This window comes from Culex pipiens, chromosome 2, assembly GCF_016801865.2.
Source record: "Culex pipiens pallens isolate TS chromosome 2, TS_CPP_V2, whole genome shotgun sequence".
NCBI lineage: Eukaryota > Metazoa > Arthropoda > Insecta > Diptera > Culicidae > Culex > Culex pipiens.
This window is the reverse complement of record NC_068938.1, coordinates 78,912,197-78,932,215: the sequence shown is the minus strand read 5'-3', so window position 1 is coordinate 78,932,215 and position 20,019 is coordinate 78,912,197. Positions and strand designations below refer to the sequence as shown.

Here is a 20,019-nt window from a genome sequence, read left to right as displayed (position 1 = left end):
TTTTGCACAACCTGGAAATTTCTAAAAAGTTGGCTTTTGATGTCCTCTAAAACATATCAAAAAAATAAAAAATAAAGATAGTGTTTTTTTTTGAAAATAGAGTTTTAGTGACAAAAAGTTATATAAAAAATCATCAATTTTTTTACCGTGTGTATTTTTTTTTTTCAGTGTAGTCCGTATCCATACCTACAACTTTGCCGAAGACACCAAATCGATCAAAAAATTTCTTCAAAAAATACAGACTTTTGAATTTTCATGCACCGTTTTTGTATGGACAGCTGCCAAATTCGTATGAAAATTCATATGGACGAACTAATGATGCAAAATGGTTTCTTTGGGCATACCGAAGGCACCAAAAAAGTTTCAGCCGGATTAAAAAATACAAAAATTAAAATTGAAAAAAAGACCGATTTCGTAGAGAATTGGGTCCTAAAATGAAGCTTAGATTGCTGATATTATTGTTTACAGCGATAAAACTTATTTTTCTGATTACAATGACCCTTTGTACGACCACAAAGAGTTTAAAATGGATTTTTAAATCAATTTTGAAAAATTAATCTCGCGGTCCTTCTTGACAGAAAAGCTCCTACTTGACAGCTCGTTCCAAGGGGACCATAGTTAATCCATCGAAAAAATGTTGTCTTGTCAAAAAAAAATTTTGCATTAAAATGAAAAAAAGTGATCAGAAATGGTTTTTGATCGTGTTTTTTGACGTTGTATATAAAAATTGACATAGGGCTTTAGTACCCAATTACTCAGTTGTGGAAAAATGGGCTTAGGGTAGGGTAGTCATCAATGAGACACTTTTGGTTTTCAACTTTCCACGATTTTTCTAATTTTGTCATCAGCATGTTTTAATGAGCTTTTTGTTGCATTATCTTTTTTTTTAATGTGTTCTAACATTGACCAAAATATGATATCGATCCGACATCTACAGCCAGAGTTATTCAACTGTCTCATTGTAGACGCACTTGGCAGGAACAATGAGACAGCTGGGGAACAATGAGACAATCTACGAAAATCAACATTTTTCTAGTAAAGCATAATGTTTTTGTATTGTTCCATTGCAGGTGACTTGAATAGAACATTTTAGAGTAATTTGGCCAACATGAAACTTTTATTAATAAAAGTTTCACTAAAAAGTGTTTAAAAAATTTTAAATCCATATATTAATACCAAATAACTTTGGATTTTTGGTAAAATGAAGATAAAACTCTATAAATATGCCAAAAATCACTTTTATTTCATGTTTAGAAAGATTTCCATCGTTTTTGAAAAGTTTAATGAAGAAAAATCAAAGTGTCTCATTGTTACCCATGGGCTGAAATGAGTGGGGAACAATGAGACAGCCCTGGATTCTGAGTATATTCTAAATTTTGGCCAAATCTAATGAAAGGACATTGTAGCCCATCTCAATCCCTATCGAAAGAAATATGAAGAAATATTAGTTTTGGTGTAAATGGCAGCCTACGAGCGAAAAAGTATTTTTTGTCCATAATTTACTCTTACACCCCATAATCAAACATTTATGAATTACTTTTCAAGGGAGCGTACATAACCAAAGCCACTATTATGGCAGACGTGTATCCAGTAGACACACCTTTGCTCCAAATATGAGCCTGATTGGTTGAAACTACGACTTGTGAGAGCTATTTTATCATTGTTCCCCGTGTCTCATTGATGACTACTCTACCCTACTCTTTACACAAATGCTTTTTCTTTAACCAAAAAAATGCGCAAAAACACCATTTTTGAAATGATTCCCAAATTTTGACAAAAACATTGGAAAACATTAAAAAATTCAAAAAATTTGCATTTTTTTAAATTTCCAATAGGCACTACGGTTGCCCACAGTGAAGTGGAAAATGATTTTCCGTAAAATTGTAAAGTTTTGGAGCCTTGATGTCTTCATAAGAGTTGTTGTAAATGGAAAGGGGCAACTTCTGGTTCAGTAGAAAATTAGGTTGGTTTACGATTAGGGTGATTTTCAAAATCTAACTTTTGAGGAATATTTTTAGGATTTTTTTGTCTTCTAAAAAGTTGTTGGGCTGCCGAATCTAAGCAACTTTGTCGAAGACACCAAAATTTTATCTCGCAATCTACGCCCTACCAAATTTTGAGAAGGCATCTGAGCGAACCTTCAAAAATCAGTTTGAACGTAGCAATTTAGGGTAAAGTTGTAGAAAAATTAGATGTTCGGGGCACTTTTAGAACTCCTAAAAACAATCATTTTTATTTTTTGACAACTCAATTTGGACTTATGGGTCGAAAGTTCCAGTCATTTTAAGGTAAACAAGAAGCCATTTTAAAACATGAAAATATTTTGAAAAAGCGAGCCAAATTTTAAGCGCCACATTGCATTCGAAAGGGGAATTCTAGCACTACAAACACTAAAAACCCCCAGGGGTATTTTGACAAAGAACTTTGTCCTAAGGGCCCTATTCTGGTGAGGTGTCAATTCAGAAAAACGATAAATGTCGCGCGTTACGGAAATGTTGCATGCTTGGTACTGCAGAAGGGGTCTGCAACGAATAAAATGTGGCAACAATGATGCAACATTGAACGGTCACTCAAAAACCAGAATGATTTAAGGCAATGATTTAAGCAATGATTTTAAGCAAAAAAAAAAAAAAAAAAAAAAAAAAAAAAAAAAAAAAAAAAAAAAAAAAAAAAAAAAAAAAAAAAAAAAAAAAAAAAAAAAAAAAATAAATTCAATCACAACATTGACGAGCAAATGTGTTGCGAGTAGCGCGTAGTTAACAAGCTTCAAAAGTGATGTAAAATCGAACTTACCGTTCCCGAATTCCCACCCGCGAAAACCGAAGTACCCGTGCGCAACCCGTTTGTGTTATCCACAAAAATCGTCGTCATCTGGACCAATTAAAACAAATATAAATTTGCACCGCTGAGCTGGATCCACCACCGCCATCGCAAACAAGCCGCACCGCTGAACGCTGTTACGAACACTTTTACTGTTTTCGTTGTGCATAGAGTTATCTAGATAACCCTATACTGCTGCACGATGGCCACGAATACAACTACTGTCGACGACACAAACAACAACAAGCAGTCGTCGTTCGTCCAGGGCTGTCAATCGTCAATCGATGGCAGAATTGGGGAAAATTCGATGACGTTGGATATTGCTGTGAGGATGCTGATGATGCAGTTCACCGAGATGAAGTTGATGCTTGAGACTTTTCGCAACGACTTCAACCGTAAAATCGACACAATCAAATCGGAGCTTCAAGGCAAGGTGAGCGGTCTCCAAAGCGACATTACGACACTGAAAGCAGAATACGAAGGCAAGTTTGTCAACCAGGATGCTACGTTGGGCCAAATAAATCATCGTGTTAATCACCTCCACCTGAACATCGATGCCTTGGAGAACCAGAAGGAGTTGATCATCTCAGGTGTGCCATTCGCGAGTGACGAAGACCCGGACGCACTTTTTGCGACGATCTGTCGCCAGCTGGAATGCAGCGGAGGCGAAGAACTGCTGACGAGTACCAGACGAATCCACGTGAACAGGTTGAAGGACGGAGACGTTAGCCCTCTACTCGTGGAATTCGCTCTAAAAACTACACGTGACCGGTTCTACAGTACATACCTGCGTAGGCGGGACCTTAAGCTGCGACATCTCGGCATGCCGTCGGATCGACGTGTGTTTATCAACGAGAACCTGAACGCTGGCGCTCGTGAGGTGAAAAAGGCGGCCCTCCTGCTGAAAAAAGTGGGTAAGCTGACATCCGTTTTCACCAAAGGAGGAATAGTCCACGTAAAGCGCAGGGTTGGTGACCCACCGATCGCTGTTCAGTCTGTGAAAGATCTGGATGACGTGTAACCGTAGTCAAAGCGTCACTTTTGAAGTTATGTTTATGTTTTATTGTGAAACTTTTAAGATTGTCTTTTTGAAATTTGACTATAAGAAGCCCGTTGAAACTGCTTCTCTAAAAACACCCCTTACCCCCCTCCCCCTTACACAAACACACACATAATGCCTGTCCCACACAACCACACTTTCACGAACATCCCGGGAGCCGTGCTAAATGCTGCACTTCTCCCTGGTAAGCTCAACATCTGCCACGGGAATTCCCAAAGTCTGTGTGCGAGGAAAAACTCGAAGTTGGAAGAAGTTCGAGCTGTCCTGTCGAGCCACATAGTTGACATCGCGTGCTTTACTGAGTCTTGGTTGACTGCCTCAAGGAATAACCGCAGCATCGGCGTCCAAGGATACTCTGTCGTACGTAACGATAGGGTGTACAAGCGAGGCGGTGGTATCGCCGTTTACTACAGGGATACTATGTCGTGCACTAAGATCTTCAACACCGAACTAACCATCGAGTCCGCCGATAAAACCGAGTGTCTAGCCTTGGAATTTCGTCTAAACGGATTCAAAGTTCTGCTGTTAGTCGTCTACAACCCTCCTGACAACAACTGTGCATCTTTCCTCGAGGAAAAGCTGACTAGTCTCACTTTGCACTACGAGTCGGTCTTTCTGGTTGGCGATTTCAACACTGATTTGCTTCAAGCGAGCAATAAGCGTACGCTGCTCCTCTCAGCATTCGAAAGTTTTTCACTCGTTCCTTACGGCTGCGAACCGACCCATTACCACGATACTGGATGCTCTCAACTGGATTTGTTAGTGACCAACGACAGGGACAAAATCCTACGTTTCGGGCAAGTCGATTTTCCGGGATTGTCGCAGCATGACCTGATTTACGCATCTTTGGACTTTGACGCTACGCAAACGCCCACAGTGAACAACTATCGTGACTACGTGCATTTTGATGCTGATGCCCTGAAGACCGCCACAATCAGTATTCCATGGAGAAACTTCTACTCAATCTCGGACCCCAATCACTCCTTGGAGTTCTTCACGGAACAACTCAAAATTGTGCATGACACCTGTTTCCCGCTTCGGACGAGCTCTCGTCGCAATGCATCGAACAGATGGTTTACAGGTGATGTTCAACGAGCAATTCTAGAACGAGACCTGGCGTACAAGGATTGGCGAACTGCTGCTCCGGACGTAAAGGACCTTAAGCGACATACGTACAAAACGCTGCGAAATCGTGCGAACTCTGTCATCGAACGGGCGAAAAAGACGTTTCTCGGTGGTCACCTGGACGCAAACATCCCATCAAAGCTGCTCTGGACCCGCGTGAAGAATCTTGGAGTTGGAAAAGACAAATCATCTCAACCATGTGACCACGATCCCGATGAAGTCAACCGTATGTTTCTCTCGAGCTTCACACAAGCTGAAACTAGGAACGCTCAACACGCAAGAACACTGCCATCTCAGTACAATTTCTCGTTCCGCAACGTTCAATACTGGGAGGTCGTCAACGCCATCTGTGAAGTAAAGTCGAACGCTGTAGGGATGGACGGTTTGCCAATCAGGTTTCTGAAAATCGTGCTGCCACTTGTAATCCAACAAATAACCCACATGTTTAACCTGTTCATCAATACATCTACCTTTCCCAACCATTGGAAACATGCTAAAGTTCTGCCCCTAAAGAAAAAAAACGAACTCAAACGACGTGACGAACTTGCGACCGATCAGCATCCTATGCTCGTTGTCCAAAGCTTTTGAGAAGCTTCTCGATCAGCAAATGGCGAACTACATCGACAACAACCATCTTCTAACAGAATATCAAGCAGGTTTCCGGAAGGGTCAAAGCGTCAAAACTGCAGCGCTTCGCGTCCACGACGATTTGGCGTCCACAATCGACAGGCGTGGTGTTGGGGTACTAATCCTGTTGGACTTCTCAAAAGCTTTCGATACTATCCCCCACAAAAAACTGCTGGACAAGCTGGAAACCCAATTCAACTTTTCTTCGACTGCCTTGAACTTGATGAACTCCTACCTACGAGGACGGAAGCAGACAGTGTTCTGTGATGATCGCTGCTCAGATTGTGCTGAGCCAACATCGGGCGTCCCGCAAGGATCAATAATCGGTCCTAGATTGTTCTGTTGCCACATCAACGATCTACCGAACGTTCTCAAACACTGCTCCATCCAATTGTACGCAGATGATGTCCAGCTCTACATCCGTGGTGTTGGTCCATGCGCGCGTGATTTGATCAGAATGGCTAATCAGGACCTCCAGAATGTTGCCGAGTGGTCGACCCGAAATCGTTTGCTCGTGAATCCCGCTAAAAGCAAGGCCCTCTTTATTCAAAGTGCGAACCGCAGAGGTGACTCTGTTCCCGACCTGCGCATCGAAATGAATGGTGAGCAAATTCAGTGGACAGAACGTGCAAGCAACCTTGGATTCATCTTCCAGAGCGACCTGCAGTGGGACGGTCTTGTGTCACAGCAATGTGGCAAAATCTACGCCAGCCTTCGCACACTCTACAGCTGCATACCGACTGCACCCGTGGCTACAAAACTGAAGCTGTTCAAAGCCCTTGTCCTGCCTCACTTTCTATTCGCCGACGTTTTCTTTGTCCGTCTTTCATCGAGTCTGTTCAATCGACTACGTGTGGCCCTTAACTGCTGCGTACGTTACGTTTACGGATTGCGGAGGCGTGACCACGTGAGCCACCTACAAAAGAACCTCGTTGGATGTCCGATGCAAAACCTATTCGCGTACCGATCTGGTCTGTTCTTGAGAAACCTGATGTCGACCCAAACACCACCAGCGCTCTACCAGAAACTCATCCATGCAAGAAGCCGACGTCTACGCAACTTGGTCGTCCCAGCGAACCGTACAGCTGGGTATGCCTGCACTATATTCGTCAGAGGGGTTGTGTACTGGAACTCACTCCCTCCCGCAGTCAAGAACAGCTTATCTGAGGCAACCTTCAAGCGAGACTGCAAAGAACACTGGAATGAAGTGTAACCACTGTCGCGCCCGGAGGTCCCGGGGCCCCCCTAACCACAAGTCAAAGGAAGAGTGGAATAGGGACAACCCTCCGGCTCCTCCGGGGCGCCTGGTAAACACGACACGCAAGCCGACGAGATGCCAACCGACGCAAAGCCAACTAACAAAACGCCAACCGACGAAACGCGAACCGACGAAACGCCAACCGAAGAATCCACCGAGGCTCAGGAGACCCGGGGCCCCCCTAACCACAAGTCAAAGGAAGAGTGGAATAGGGACAACCCCCCGGGCTCCTGTGGCCACCAGGAAGAGGTCGCACAAGGGGCAAACCCCCATCCCCTCGGATGAACCTTGGACATTACCTCACGACAACGCTACACTACCAGCAACACGAGACAACAACGAAAAGGACGATTTGAACCAGCGAATTCAGACTTAAGTGACACTAGTTTTTTTTTCAAATTTTAGTGCTTTCAATTATTAGTATACAATTTAGGTTATAAAATTTGTGTATGCACGTCGATCAAAATCGGAAGTAGCAATTTAAAAGGTGCAAACCTTACGCTACCAGAGAAATAAACAAAACAAAACAAACAAACAATGGGGTTGGGACCAAACTGGTAGGATATTGGCCACACCCGGGAAGTTTCTACCGGGGACATTTATCGAACCATACGACTTGGGGCAATATGGGTATCAAAATTGATGGTTTTTGATACTGGTAATGAAAATGGTCATTTTGACAAGATTGGCCACACCCGGAGTGGCCAAGGCCTTGAGGGAAGGTTCTACCGGGGGTACATTTATCGAACCATACGATTTTGGTAACAAGGGTTTTGAGACTGGACATGAAAATTGCCATTTCGATAGTGGTTGTAAAGTCCATGATTTAAGGATGCAGCTCTATCGCTGCCGTTTTTTTCTGGGAAGGGGGGGGGGAGTTGGCAATTAATATCCACAGAGGTGCCATTGATTGAAAATGTTCAATTAGAGTTAATTATTCAGGATTAATTAAATTGGCAAAGAATTAAAAAATATAAATAAAACTAGCATGATTTTTAGCATTGTGTATAAAGTTCTTTGTCATATTGGTCATGTAGAACATAACCACCTGCACCTTTTTCTTTACACTCGAGGTATCTTCATTTGGAATTGTCTTATTTTCAAGGGAAAAGTATACGGGACCACCCTAACAAAATTCGAAAATATGTCGTACTTTATGTTTTTTCATGAAATCGCTGAATCCGAAGCTGCCCTCAGAATTGAGCCAAAGTGTCATAAAATCGATTTTGGTCATATTTTGGGAATTTTTAAGTGTTTGTAGTGCTAGATCTCCTCTTTCGAATGCAATGCGGCGCTTAAAATTTGGCCTGCCTTCTTCGAAATATTTGAGAGCGAATTTTCACCAATGTGAAACAGGTCGTATAGAGGTGCTCCGATTTGGATGAATCTTTCAGCGTTTGTTTGTCTATACAGTAGACGAATTTGAGCTCTACCTCTACGACAATGGGAAGCGTGGTAAAACGGGCACTGAAATTTGTGATCAAAAAAACATTTAAAAAATCTTAAAATTGCTCGCATTTGCGTAAAACTTCATCAATTCCAATTCTCTTAGTTGCATTCAAAAGGTCTTTTGAAGCACTTCAAAATGTGCTATAAACACATTGGATAAGTCACAAGAATCAATTCAAATAAAATATACTAAAAAAGAGGCAATTAAAAAACTTCACAACTAGAAACAGAAAGTTTTAAATTAATTAACCAGTTAACCTTTCCGTCTCCAAAACTCTAGATTCGCCGAGCTGAGCGCGTGCATCTTCCTGGCGCAGGGTTTCTCCGTGTGGCTGTACGGCCGGACCGTGGCCACCCCGTTCGTGCCGTTCGCGGTGCGGGAACTGCGCTGCCTGGCCGGCATCATGGTGACCGCGTCGCACAACCCCAAGGAGGACAACGGCTACAAGGTGTACTGGACCAACAGTGCGCAGATTATTTCGCCCCACGACAAAAACATCCAGGCCAGCATCCTGCAGCATTTGGTGTAAGTCCTCCTGTGTTCCGTACATAAAGTGTACCTAGGTGTGTAATTTCATATGCTATTGCTGCCAGAGGCTAATGAGGGTAAAGTTTAATTGTTTCGGTTTTGTTTGCTTACGTTTAATGAAACGGTGAACAAAGGTGTTTCTTTTTGTTTCGTTTACTGCCAATGTGTTTGCTTTTAATTTACGCCGAGAATGTCCGGGCTTCTGTTGGGGTCTTTGACATTTTATTAGATCTAGAAGAAAAAAACGTGTTTAACTGGATGCTAGGAACTCAGCTTAAACTTGACTTGATACCCACGATGGCATTTCAAATAGTTCTATGACTGGCCCTTAAAGCTGTTAATGAAATATTCGATAAATAAATTGAGTGTCTGGATTAAAAAAAGAAAATTGTGATCAAATTTTCACATATTTGAACTAAAAGTTATTTGAGATCGTTTAGTTGTTTTTTTTTTTGTTTTAGTAATGTTTTTGTTTCAAGTTCAATCATTCTTTGCAGGCCAAGTGCGAATGATGCTGGTGATACCTCTTCAGTTGACGCTCAGGTGAGGAACATCCTGGAAGGAGCGACACTGACTACGTCCGTAGTCCTGTTAGATCATTCTTGATCAAGACAGTATAGCTCTGGTTCCTTGCAAGTGTCCTATTTTCTTACCTCCACGTTGGCTTGGTTTTCATGATGACCTAGCTGGTGGCCTGTGGAAACGGATCGTAAACCTTTGACCACCGCGGGTCAGAGTCGAGACGGCTAAAAGAAAGGGGCGCGACAATGTGGGAAAGGAATGTAATTTGTGATTGTAGACGGTATTGTTTTGATTCGCAGTATGTTGAGTCAACTGCTGTGGATGTACCTGAAACATCGCACAACGGGGTTTCTCTTCTTTTCGTTTTTATCTACCATTAGAGAGCCTGGAGCTTGTTAGAGAACGGACATCTCGAGCCTGAGGTGCCAGTCGAGGCACGGGAGCTGACAAACGTATGGTGCCTATCGAGCAAAATCCTTTGTGACGGTTCTCGTGCTTCGATTGGTGCTTTTGATTTGAGATGTCCGTTCTCGAATAAGCTCCAGGTTCTCTATCTACCATCTATATTCTGTTTATTTTGTTTCACTGATTCTCTAACACGCCTTATGTTTATTATCGTCCATTTGTTTTCGATTTTTCTTTCATGATTCTCTTATTTCTCAACGCTTTTTTACTCTATTTACTAATTGATGCTGCTGTAACAAACTGTCTGTTTTCCCTTAATTTGGCAGCGATGTCAATTTTGTTTATCTTTATTTATCTATTTGAATAATTGTTCATCTACCCTATAAATTTCCTTTATACAATCTAAGCTTGTTTGTTGCCTCTATTTATTAACTATTGTTAATTTTTTTATCTACTTCATAAATTACTATCTTTCTTTTACTATTGATTCTTCAAATAGTATATTTCTTTCATTGTCCATTGTTTTCAATCTTCACCCTTTTCTTCAAACAAATAAGGTTCAAGCCCTTACTCAAATTTTGAAATGATTAAAAAATTTACACAAATATTACTATTGTACTTTTGAAAAATTTGTATAAAATGCTTAGGACCAAAAATTGTAACAAAACACCGCGACAAAAGAAATAGCAACATATAAACACGACTCAACTCTAGGAATGATTTCAGCAGAAAACAATACACAGTAAAATAACAACTAGTTTTTGAATTCAAACTAAAAATAAAACAGTTTTTGCTTTAATGAAAGTTGATAGGCACACTTTAAATGGTTAGGCGCTTATACTTACATCAAACCCTACGTAATGTACCACCCCCGGCCGAGTTAAAAGGCGTAACCGGAAAAGAAGGTGTGCATGCCTGGCACGAACACTCAAAGCGTGTTCTAGCGTGCTGCTCGTACTGACTCAGAGCAAGGGTGAGATGTAGGTGTAAGGGCAGTGCGTGTTCGTCGGGAACCTTGTGCATAAGATCGGTCAAGGCCCGTTCTTACACTGAAAATTGCGAATTGCGAATTGCGAAGTTCAATCATTCTTTATGTTTGAATTTAAATCGTATAATTTCTCTTAACTGAAAATGGGATAAGAATTCATTTTTGCTTACCCATTTTTTAATAAATGAGCAAGCAAAAATGATGTAGTTCTCAGGAAAATTTAGAAATTTAAGGAAAAAGCTTCAAAAATTAATTATTCAGATAAAAAGATTCGCCGCAAATATTTTATTAATATTAAAAAAATGTCAAATCAGCAAAAAAATATATTTCTCAAATAAACTTCAATATTTTGAAGAAATTCGAAGAATAACATTCAAAATTGCGTGTGTGTTTAAAATAATTTTCAAATGTTTTAAAAGATATTTGAACATAGGTGCACAATAACGCAAAAGTTATTTTTTTGAAAGAGCAATTCCAGCCCAAAACAAGACATTTTACATTTTTTTCGACACTCTCCGATTTCAATGAAATGTTGTAGAAATGTCATCCAACGCTTACATAAGCCAGTTTTGTGTATATTGAGCCAGATTCACTCAATAATGACATTTGAGAAGGGCGTAAGTGTTTTAAATATTTTTGCATTTCGTAATTTAAATATTGCTGTATCTCGAAGCCGTTTCATCGCATCAAATAGTGGTCAAAGACAAACTTGTAGGAAGTTTGACGGGCTTTCTGAAAAAAAAAATACACTGAAAGAAAAGACACGCCACTTCTATGAGATTTTTTGATTTTTAAGTTAAAAATCAAATTTAAAGGCGAGCCCACGTTTTTTTCGTTCATTTTTTTGTGACCCTTATTTGCCTGAGGGAATTGGAAGTCTAAATATAGATCGAGTTTCCTTCGGATGCTTGCTTCTATGTTTTGGGTCTCGTGGCGCAGGGGTAGCGGCTTCGGCTGCCGATCCCGATGATGCTATGAGACGCGGGTTCGATTCCCGCCTTATCCACTGAGCTTCTATCGGATGGTGAAGTAAAACGTCGGTCCCGGTTTCTCCTGTCTCGTCAGAGGCGCTGGAGCAGAAATCCCACGTTAGAGGAAGGCCATGCCCCGGGGGGCGTAGTGCCAATAGTTTCGTTTAGTTTCGTTCTATGTTTAGACGGGGCCGAACAATGCCCAGCGACCTCGGAATTGGACCGCAAGGAGCTCTGTCATTCTGAAACGGGTCGTTGGAAGCAGCGCGAGGGCTATCGCCACCTAATACCCGGGACTGAGATAAGCTGTATCAGCATTCGGCATATACAAAGTCTGATACAAATTATACTTTCTTATAATATCGCTACCGGTTGGCGGGTATTGGATTAGACCACACACACACAACTCGTTTTGTCATTGATGTAAGCTAATTTACTTTTCAGGTTACTACCATCAAATGGACAAAAAAAACGTGGGCTCGCCTATAAATTTGATTTTTTAACTAAAAAATCAAAACGGGGTCAATTTAAAAAAAATAACACATTTTTGAAAAAAGAAATAGATCTTATTTACCCTGTGATACGTCAAATGCTGTATCAAGTAGGCGAATATCTGTTTTACCCCTAATCCAACAATTTGTTAAAAAATATTTCAATTCATTCTAAATGGCATTTTTTCTAACCAAATTTACAACTCTAATACTTCTAACTTACGCGAAATTGTCCGAGGATTCCGAATATGACAAAATTGAGATCAAAAAGGGCAAAAACCAACGTTGTAAAATGTTTGCTATAGAAAAATCGAAAAACTATGAGCAAAACTGCGATTGGCCAAAAAGTTAATACCGTAGGCTTATAGTCCACATATCGTCAGCTGTGTGCTATCTTGTGACATAGACCATTTTGGTCGAAAATGAGTTAATGATGACGTTTTGCTATACTTAACAAACACTACAAGATGCTTTAACCCGATTTTGGAAACTCGCTTCCGTTTCCCGGATATCGCAATGCACACTTGTGACATAGACCAATTTATCATCAAAATGATTGTGCACACTTGTGACACGTCATACATGTTTCTTATTTTTTACAAACTCATGTTGAAACAGATTTTCTGAAGGCAATGCAATCTTTTGTTTTTGAAAATATACTGATTAAGTCGGTTAAACTATTGATTTGAGCCTATTTTAGTTTGTATGGGAATTCTGTGCACACGTGTGATTCAAGTAGTCAAACTATATTAATCAAAGTTTAATTTTTTTTAGCCCACTTGAATCGTCATGGAACCTGTCCGCGCTGGCGAGCTCCTCCGTCCGGGACCCGTACGACGAGATGACCAAGCTGTACTTCGAGCAACTTTCCGCCAACGTCCCGCGTAGCTTCGTAACCGACTACAATCGCAAGAGCCCGCTCCGGTTCGTGTACACCGCAATGCATGGCGTCGGCTATCCGTTCGTAGAGCGAGGCTTCGAAACCGTTAGCCTACAGCCGGTGGTGGCCGTCAAGGAGCAGCGCGATCCGGATCCGGAGTTCCCCACGGTAAAGTTCCCCAACCCGGAGGAGGGCAAATCCGCCCTGGTGTTGTCGATGAGGTTGGCGAACGAACTGGGTAGCGATGTGATTTTGGCCAACGACCCGGACGCGGACCGGTTAGCGTGTGCGGAGAAGGACGGAAGCACTAACGAGTGGCGCGTGTTCAGCGGGAACGAGTTGGGCGCGCTGCTGGGTTGGTGGTCGATTCGATGCTACCGCGAGCAGTTCCCGGATGCCAGTTTGAGCGATTGCTATCTGCTGGCCAGTACGGTCAGCTCCAAAATGTGCCGGTCGATAGCGAGCATCGACGGGTTGAACTTTGTCGAAACGTTGACCGGGTTCAAGTGGATGGGTGAGTTTTTTTCGAGGAGGGATGGCGTGTTTGAAATGCTTAATCTTCCCTTCTTTTTAGGTAACAAATCTGTCGAACTGATGGAAAGTGGAAAAACCGTTCTGTTTGCATTCGAAGAGGCTATCGGGTTCATGTGCTCCCCCACAGTCCTGGACAAGGACGGCGTCAGCGCAGCGTGCCAGCTGGCCACGATGGCTTGCTATTTGCGAGCGACAGCCGGCCAAACTCTCTCAGACAAACTCAGTGAACTGTACGAAATCTACGGCTATCACTACACCATCACGTCGTACCACTTTTGCTACGATCCGGTGGTGATCGAGCGGATCTTCAACCGAATCCGAACCCTAGAGGGTGACCAGTACCCGAAAGCGATCGGCGTCGGAGGAAAGTACGCCATCGAATCGATTCGCGATCTGACCACCGGGTACGATTCGAGTCAACCCGATGGGAAGGCGATTCTGCCGTCGAGCAAGAGTTCCCAGATGATTACGTTTTCGTTCGAGAACGGTGCGGTCATTACGCTGCGAACCAGTGGGACGGAGCCGAAGATTAAGTACTACGCCGAAATGTGTGCCAAACCGGGACAGCGGTAAGTAGTGTGCTATAAAAATGGGGGATAGTGTGCTATAATTTGGCAGTGGGTTGGAGTATTTTGAGAGCTTAGAAAAATGATAGACAATTGTTCGAAGCTTCAGTTGTCCGGAGTTCGATTATTCGCAGGTTTGTATGGGACTTCGGATAATCGAACCACGCATATTTTTCTCTTGCTTTTAACATCAAAATCGAGTTCTGCGACCCTATTATAGTCAAATCTAAATGGTTGGTTGCGTAATTTTTTGTTGCCCGATGGGCATTGGGTTAAGTTCACTGCGACCACCTGAGAAGGCTATCTTTTGTGATGTACCCTGATTAGGGTAGAGTAGTCATCAATGAGACACGGGGAACAATGATAAAATGGCTCTCACAAGTCGTAGTTTCAACCAATCAGGCTCATATTTGGGGGAAAGGTGTGTCTACTGGATACACGTCTGCCATTATAGTGGCTTTGGTTATGGACGCTCCCTTGAAAAGTTATTCATAAATGTTTGATTCTGGGGTGTAAAAGTAAATTATGGACAAAAATTACTTTTCGGCTTAACACCAAAACTAATATTTCTTCAAATTTCTTTCGACGTTCCATAGGGATTGAGTTGGGCTACAATGTCCTTTCATTAGGTTTGGCCAAAATTTAGAATATACCCAGTATCCAGGGCTGTCTCATTGTTCCCCACTCATTTCAGCTCATGGGTAACAATGAGACACTTTGATTTTTCTTCATTAAACATTTAAAAATCCATGTAAATCTTTCAAAACATGAATTGAAAGTGATTTTTGGCATATTTATAGAGTTTTAACTTCATTTAACCAAACATATAAAGTTATTTGGTATAAATATATGGATTTTACAAAATTTAAATACTTTTTAGTATAACTTTTGTTAATTAAAGTTTCATGTTGGCAAAATTGCTCTAAAATGTTCAAGGCAAGTCACCTGTAATGGAACAATACAAAAACATGATGTTTTACTAGAAAAGTATTGATTTTCGTAGAGTGTCTCATTGTTCCCCAGCTGTCTCATTGTTCCTGCCAAGTGCGTCTACAATGAGACAGTTGAATAACTCTGGCTGTAGATGTCGGATCTATCTCATGTTTTGGTCAATGTTTGAACAAATTAAAAGAAATAAAATGCAACAAAAAGCTCATTAAAACATGCTGATGAAAAAATTAGAAAAATCGTTGAAAGTTGAAAACCAAAAGTGTCTCATTGATGACTACCCTACCCTACTGTCCAGTCCATACTACAAATTGCTCGTATCCATTGGATCGGAAGACGAGGGGTTATTTTGCAGACATGGTTTATCCCAATTTGGCGCAATACAGTCGATGAACTGTATGTATCGTACGGCGCAGCCTTCGAGACACAAGTGCTCCGCAGAAGCAGAGTAAATGTGCCGAGCTTTCCAGCTCAGTTAAACAAAAGCGACAGAGGTTGTAAGGCCACCTGCCGATTTTGTGCAGGTGATATCTGGCAGGACAATGTCCTGTTAGAAGCCCTGCGAGTATTCGTAGTTCCCTACGGTTTAAGCCTAGAAGTTTCCTGGCAATTGAAGGACTTGGAGTGATAAAAGTTTTAGCTTGTCTCAATCCTCGCATCTCGCCCCAGATTGAAGCGATTTGCGATTGATTCACGGCACTTTTAGAGATTCCAAGGAACGGCTCGGGACCCACGAAGATGTTTGATGAGCCTTGTCTGGCAAGTTCATCAGCCATTTCGTTGCCTTCAATGCCGCAGTGCTCTGGGACCCAAAACAACATGACTCTGTTATGCCGAGAAGCAAGTTCCCTGAGGGAAGCGACGCATTCCCAAACAAGTTTGGATTCGCATTTAGAGGATTTTAATGCCAATAGTGCAGCTTGGCTATCCGAGAAAATACCGATTTTTGCGTGTCTATAATTTCTCATAATACACGTCCTCGCACAGATGTGTATGGCATACACTTCTGCATGAAAAACGGTAGGCCACTTTCCCATAGATATGGTTTCCCTGGTCCGAGGACCGGTTGCGTAATAGAAAAGAGCATTTTTCAATATTTTATCACCGTCATTTTGGATGCCATCTTAAGTATAAAAATTCTAAAACTGAACATTAAAAAATAAGAAAACAAAAAAACATTTTTTTGTTCGTAATCCGATTTTTCGCAGTTTCTATTATCTGAATTGAAATTTTGCCAAGGCATTCGAATAATCGAGTCTGGACTGTATATTACAAAAAAAAAACAATCCAATTGAAACTATGCCTAATGGCTGAAAAAATGCGTTATTTTTGACAATTGTAATTAAATTTAAACCGCAATTTCACAGATTATTCTTATGCTTCTTTTAGTGCTACACTAGTTGATGGTATGAATAGATAAATTAAAAAATATTTTTTGAAAGTAGAGCACATGCGAAAAATATATTTTTTTAGGACTGAGACAATTTTCTATAATTTTTCTCAACAACTTTGAAGATCGTTTCTGACAAACAGACTCATGAAGAATTAGAATCGATCAAAATGAATTTCTTTAAGTGTCACTTAGCCTATAATTGGCAATTGAGGATATCTACTACATAAACTTTGAACAATATTTGCAACGGCCTTATAAAATTTTTAAATATTTTTATTGAAAAAATCTGAAAATCTCGTAGAAGTTCAATTTTTTTAACATTGGCAAACGGATCAACAGCTTCCGAGACATCGTCAGTTGAAAATTACAGGCTATCAGCTATTAAGGTGGGAGAGAAATTCATTTCAATCGATTCGAATTTTTTATGAGGCTGTATCTCAGAATGTAATTTCATGATTTTCAAAGTTCTTGAGAGAAGTTATGGAAAATTTATCAGCTTGTAAAAAGTGTTTTTTTTCTGGTTACTTTTCTTTGAAAAAATATTGTTTAAGATTAAAAAAACTTTAACAGGATCGAAAATTTATTCTTAAAAGTAGTTATAACTTGAAGTCAGTACATTTTATCAAACAATTATACAATTCTCTTGGATTTCAAATTCAAATTTGTTTACCAGGTCCCCAAATTGTATGAAGTATGTATACTATGATGAAAAATTAATTATTTTGACATAGGGAATGTGTTGACAAAGTTTCATCCAAACCAAAAAATGCAAAGAAGGTCGATTTGCGAAATCGTAGATAAAGCAACTGTTATTTGAATTCTATAAAATCGGAAAATTATTATAGTCAAACAAATGTTTACGCTGATAATTCAAATGCTTTTGGTATTTCATTTTTAATTTTTCAGTAAAATTATTGTTTGAAACATTTAAATAAAAACATATTGTTTACTTAATTGTACTGCCGTTCTACGCATAATTGTCCCATGTAATTTTTCGACGATTTCGAATTCATTACATTTTTGAGTTTAGTTTGACGTGTACTTTAAGAAAAACACATCAAATCTGGTATTTTGTTCGGAAACTCATTAAAAACAACACAAAGTCTGTTTGTCTCATCGTTAAACTTCTACGCATAATTGTCCCACCAAAGATTTTCTTACACGGAATCATTAGTTTTATGAAGCATTATGTCTTGTTTACCTATTACTATAAATGGTTAGGCGCTTATACTTACATCAAACCCTACTTAATGTACCACCCCCGGCCGAGTTAAAATGCGTAACCGGAAAAGAAGGTGTACATGCCTGGCACGAACACTCAAAGCGTGTTCTAGCGTGCTGCTCGTACTGACTCAGAGCAAGGGTGAGATGTAGGTGTAAGGGCAGTGCGTGTTCGTCGGGAACCTAGTGCATAAGATCGGTCAAGGCCCGTTCTTACACTGAAAATTGCGAATTGCGAATTATGTCTTGTTTACCTATTGTTTAGCAAGAGGATCACAAATAAGGGTAATAAACTGCTAACGGGGGCGATTAGGAACCTACGGGACAATTATGCGTAGAAACACAGAAATCAGTTTTTCGAACATGGGACAATTATGCGTAGAACGACAGTACAGTAAATTGGTCGGACTAACTTCCCTTTTTACCATTCACCTTTTCAGCGACTGGAACGCCTCCCGAGCCACCCTTCGCACCATGGTGGACGCCATCGTGGAGGAGCTGCTCGAACCGGCCAAAAACAATCTGACGCCCCGCTCGGAGTAGAGACCCATGCACACAGAAGGAAGGAAGTCGTTCGGTCTAGAAAGCAAAAAAAAAGCGATAGCAGACACGGGTAGCACATCACATTCTCAGTTTGTTTTAGGTTTATTTTCTCGCGTTTTCTCGCTCTCTCTGTCTCTCTTCTTTGTTTTTCCTTTTTTTTGTTCTGATGATTCTGACTTTATTTGCCGTACTTTCTGCGTCTGAAAGCCTAGTGTTCTACACTTGTTACTAGATTTTTTTTTGGATAGTTCTAAACACACACTGCATGCACTTACTTACACATACTGAAAGATCTACGCCGTGGCGATTCCTCTAAGTTATCTACAAAATTGATCTACAATTTAGAGCACATGTGTAACATTGCGGTTAATGTTACTCTCCTTAAACAAGTACTATTATCAACTTACCCAGTGAGGGGCTACACACTCAGATTTTGGTTTTTTATTGATTGTGAGTCTCGAATGCGTTGTTTTGTGAAAGTCTAAGCATCTAAGATTGTAGCGAAATGTGGGGGAACATCTTCATCCTCTTAGGGACACAGTTACTTTCTCTCCAGCTAGTTCTCTACGCTATTTACCTACTAAACTAGACCAGTTACGCTCTAGTTGGCTTTCTAATGTGTATTTTGTGTACAATATAAACTTTTATTTTTCTGAGACCGACGGTTTAAATGCGTTGCAAATTGTCTAGGACACGTTACATAATAATCGATTGTTGTAAAATATCTTTCGTGACAAGTATGCTAATAAACGTAGAAATAAACTATTTTGTGCGAACAAAAGGAACTAAAGTTGTACTGTTTTAATTTTAACACAACGAAAGAAAACTTTCTTGTCTAACGTTCTCAACTTGGTTCTTTCATATTTAAGTCTGATAACCTAAATTAGATTCGCTAATTTTTTTCCTGATTTAAATTGTCCCATTTTCTATTGTTTTCTTATGTCCAACAAAGTTATTTCACATCACTGGTTCATCCAAACAAGTCTTCATACAATTTTGAGAGGCACACATGAGCAATTCAAGCCAAACATTTCATTAGAGCACCAAGCCAAAATCTGAACATTCGGAATTATAATACTTTTTCATTAATTAATATACTTCCGACATGCCCTCCAAGAATAAGACTGTTTGCAAACAATTTCCTAATGAAAAAATCAATCACACAAATTGATTCAGATGTGCCCTTCCATTTTCGTTAGTTTTTCGTACCGCCATCAGGGATGACATTCGGTCTGGGGGCTGAGATTGGGTCATACAAAAATGCTGAAATTTGTACGACCCAATCTCACTCCCAGACCCAATGTCACCCCTGATGACGGTAGTTGAGAAACTTTTCGTGTTATGAAGTAAACTTTTCATACATTCTTTACACTCAATTGCCTATGAAAAGAGCCCATTATGAACAACAGTTAGAAAAGGAAAGGGCCTTATAATGAGATTTATTTTAAATTGTAATTATTATTGCGAAAATCAACATAAATTTTAAAGCATTAAGGTGAAACGGGAAGGCAGTGCCGTATTGGCACCACCACTCGAGTTTTGGATGCACCGTTGACGAAATCGCCCTAACTTAAACAAGTTAAATCTGTTGCAGACCAATAATATAAGGGTAATTCTCCGCCAACTCACACAGCAGTTGCCCCGACCCCTCTTCGATTTGCGTGAAACTTTGTCCTAAGGGGTAACTTT

At 40.5% G+C, this 20,019-nt stretch overlaps 1 protein-coding gene and 1 long non-coding RNA gene across 3 annotated transcripts in view; one reads left to right on the top strand and one right to left on the bottom strand.

The window, feature by feature from the left end:
• The window catches only part of LOC120422968 (phosphopentomutase), a 192,028-nt gene extending 172,539 nt beyond the window's left edge, over window positions 1–19,489 (top strand). For both annotated transcript variants that reach the window (XM_052708945.1, XM_039586556.2), the window contains 4 exons: window positions 8,620–8,865; window positions 13,020–13,639; window positions 13,700–14,228; window positions 18,228–19,489. In XM_052708945.1, coding sequence (XP_052564905.1) covers window positions 8,620–8,865; window positions 13,020–13,639; window positions 13,700–14,228; window positions 18,228–18,330 — 1,498 coding nt within the window. In that variant the 3' untranslated portion in view covers window positions 18,331–19,489. The remainder of the gene's footprint in view (window positions 1–8,619; window positions 8,866–13,019; window positions 13,640–13,699; window positions 14,229–18,227) is intronic.
• LOC128093132 (uncharacterized) lies at window positions 17,196–18,221 on the bottom strand. The gene is made up of 2 exons (XR_008212259.1): window positions 18,042–18,221; window positions 17,196–17,767 (listed from the first exon to the last, which is right to left on the bottom strand). It is a non-coding gene; the product is annotated as an uncharacterized LOC128093132 (long non-coding RNA).
• Window positions 19,490–20,019: the final 530 nt, after the last annotated feature.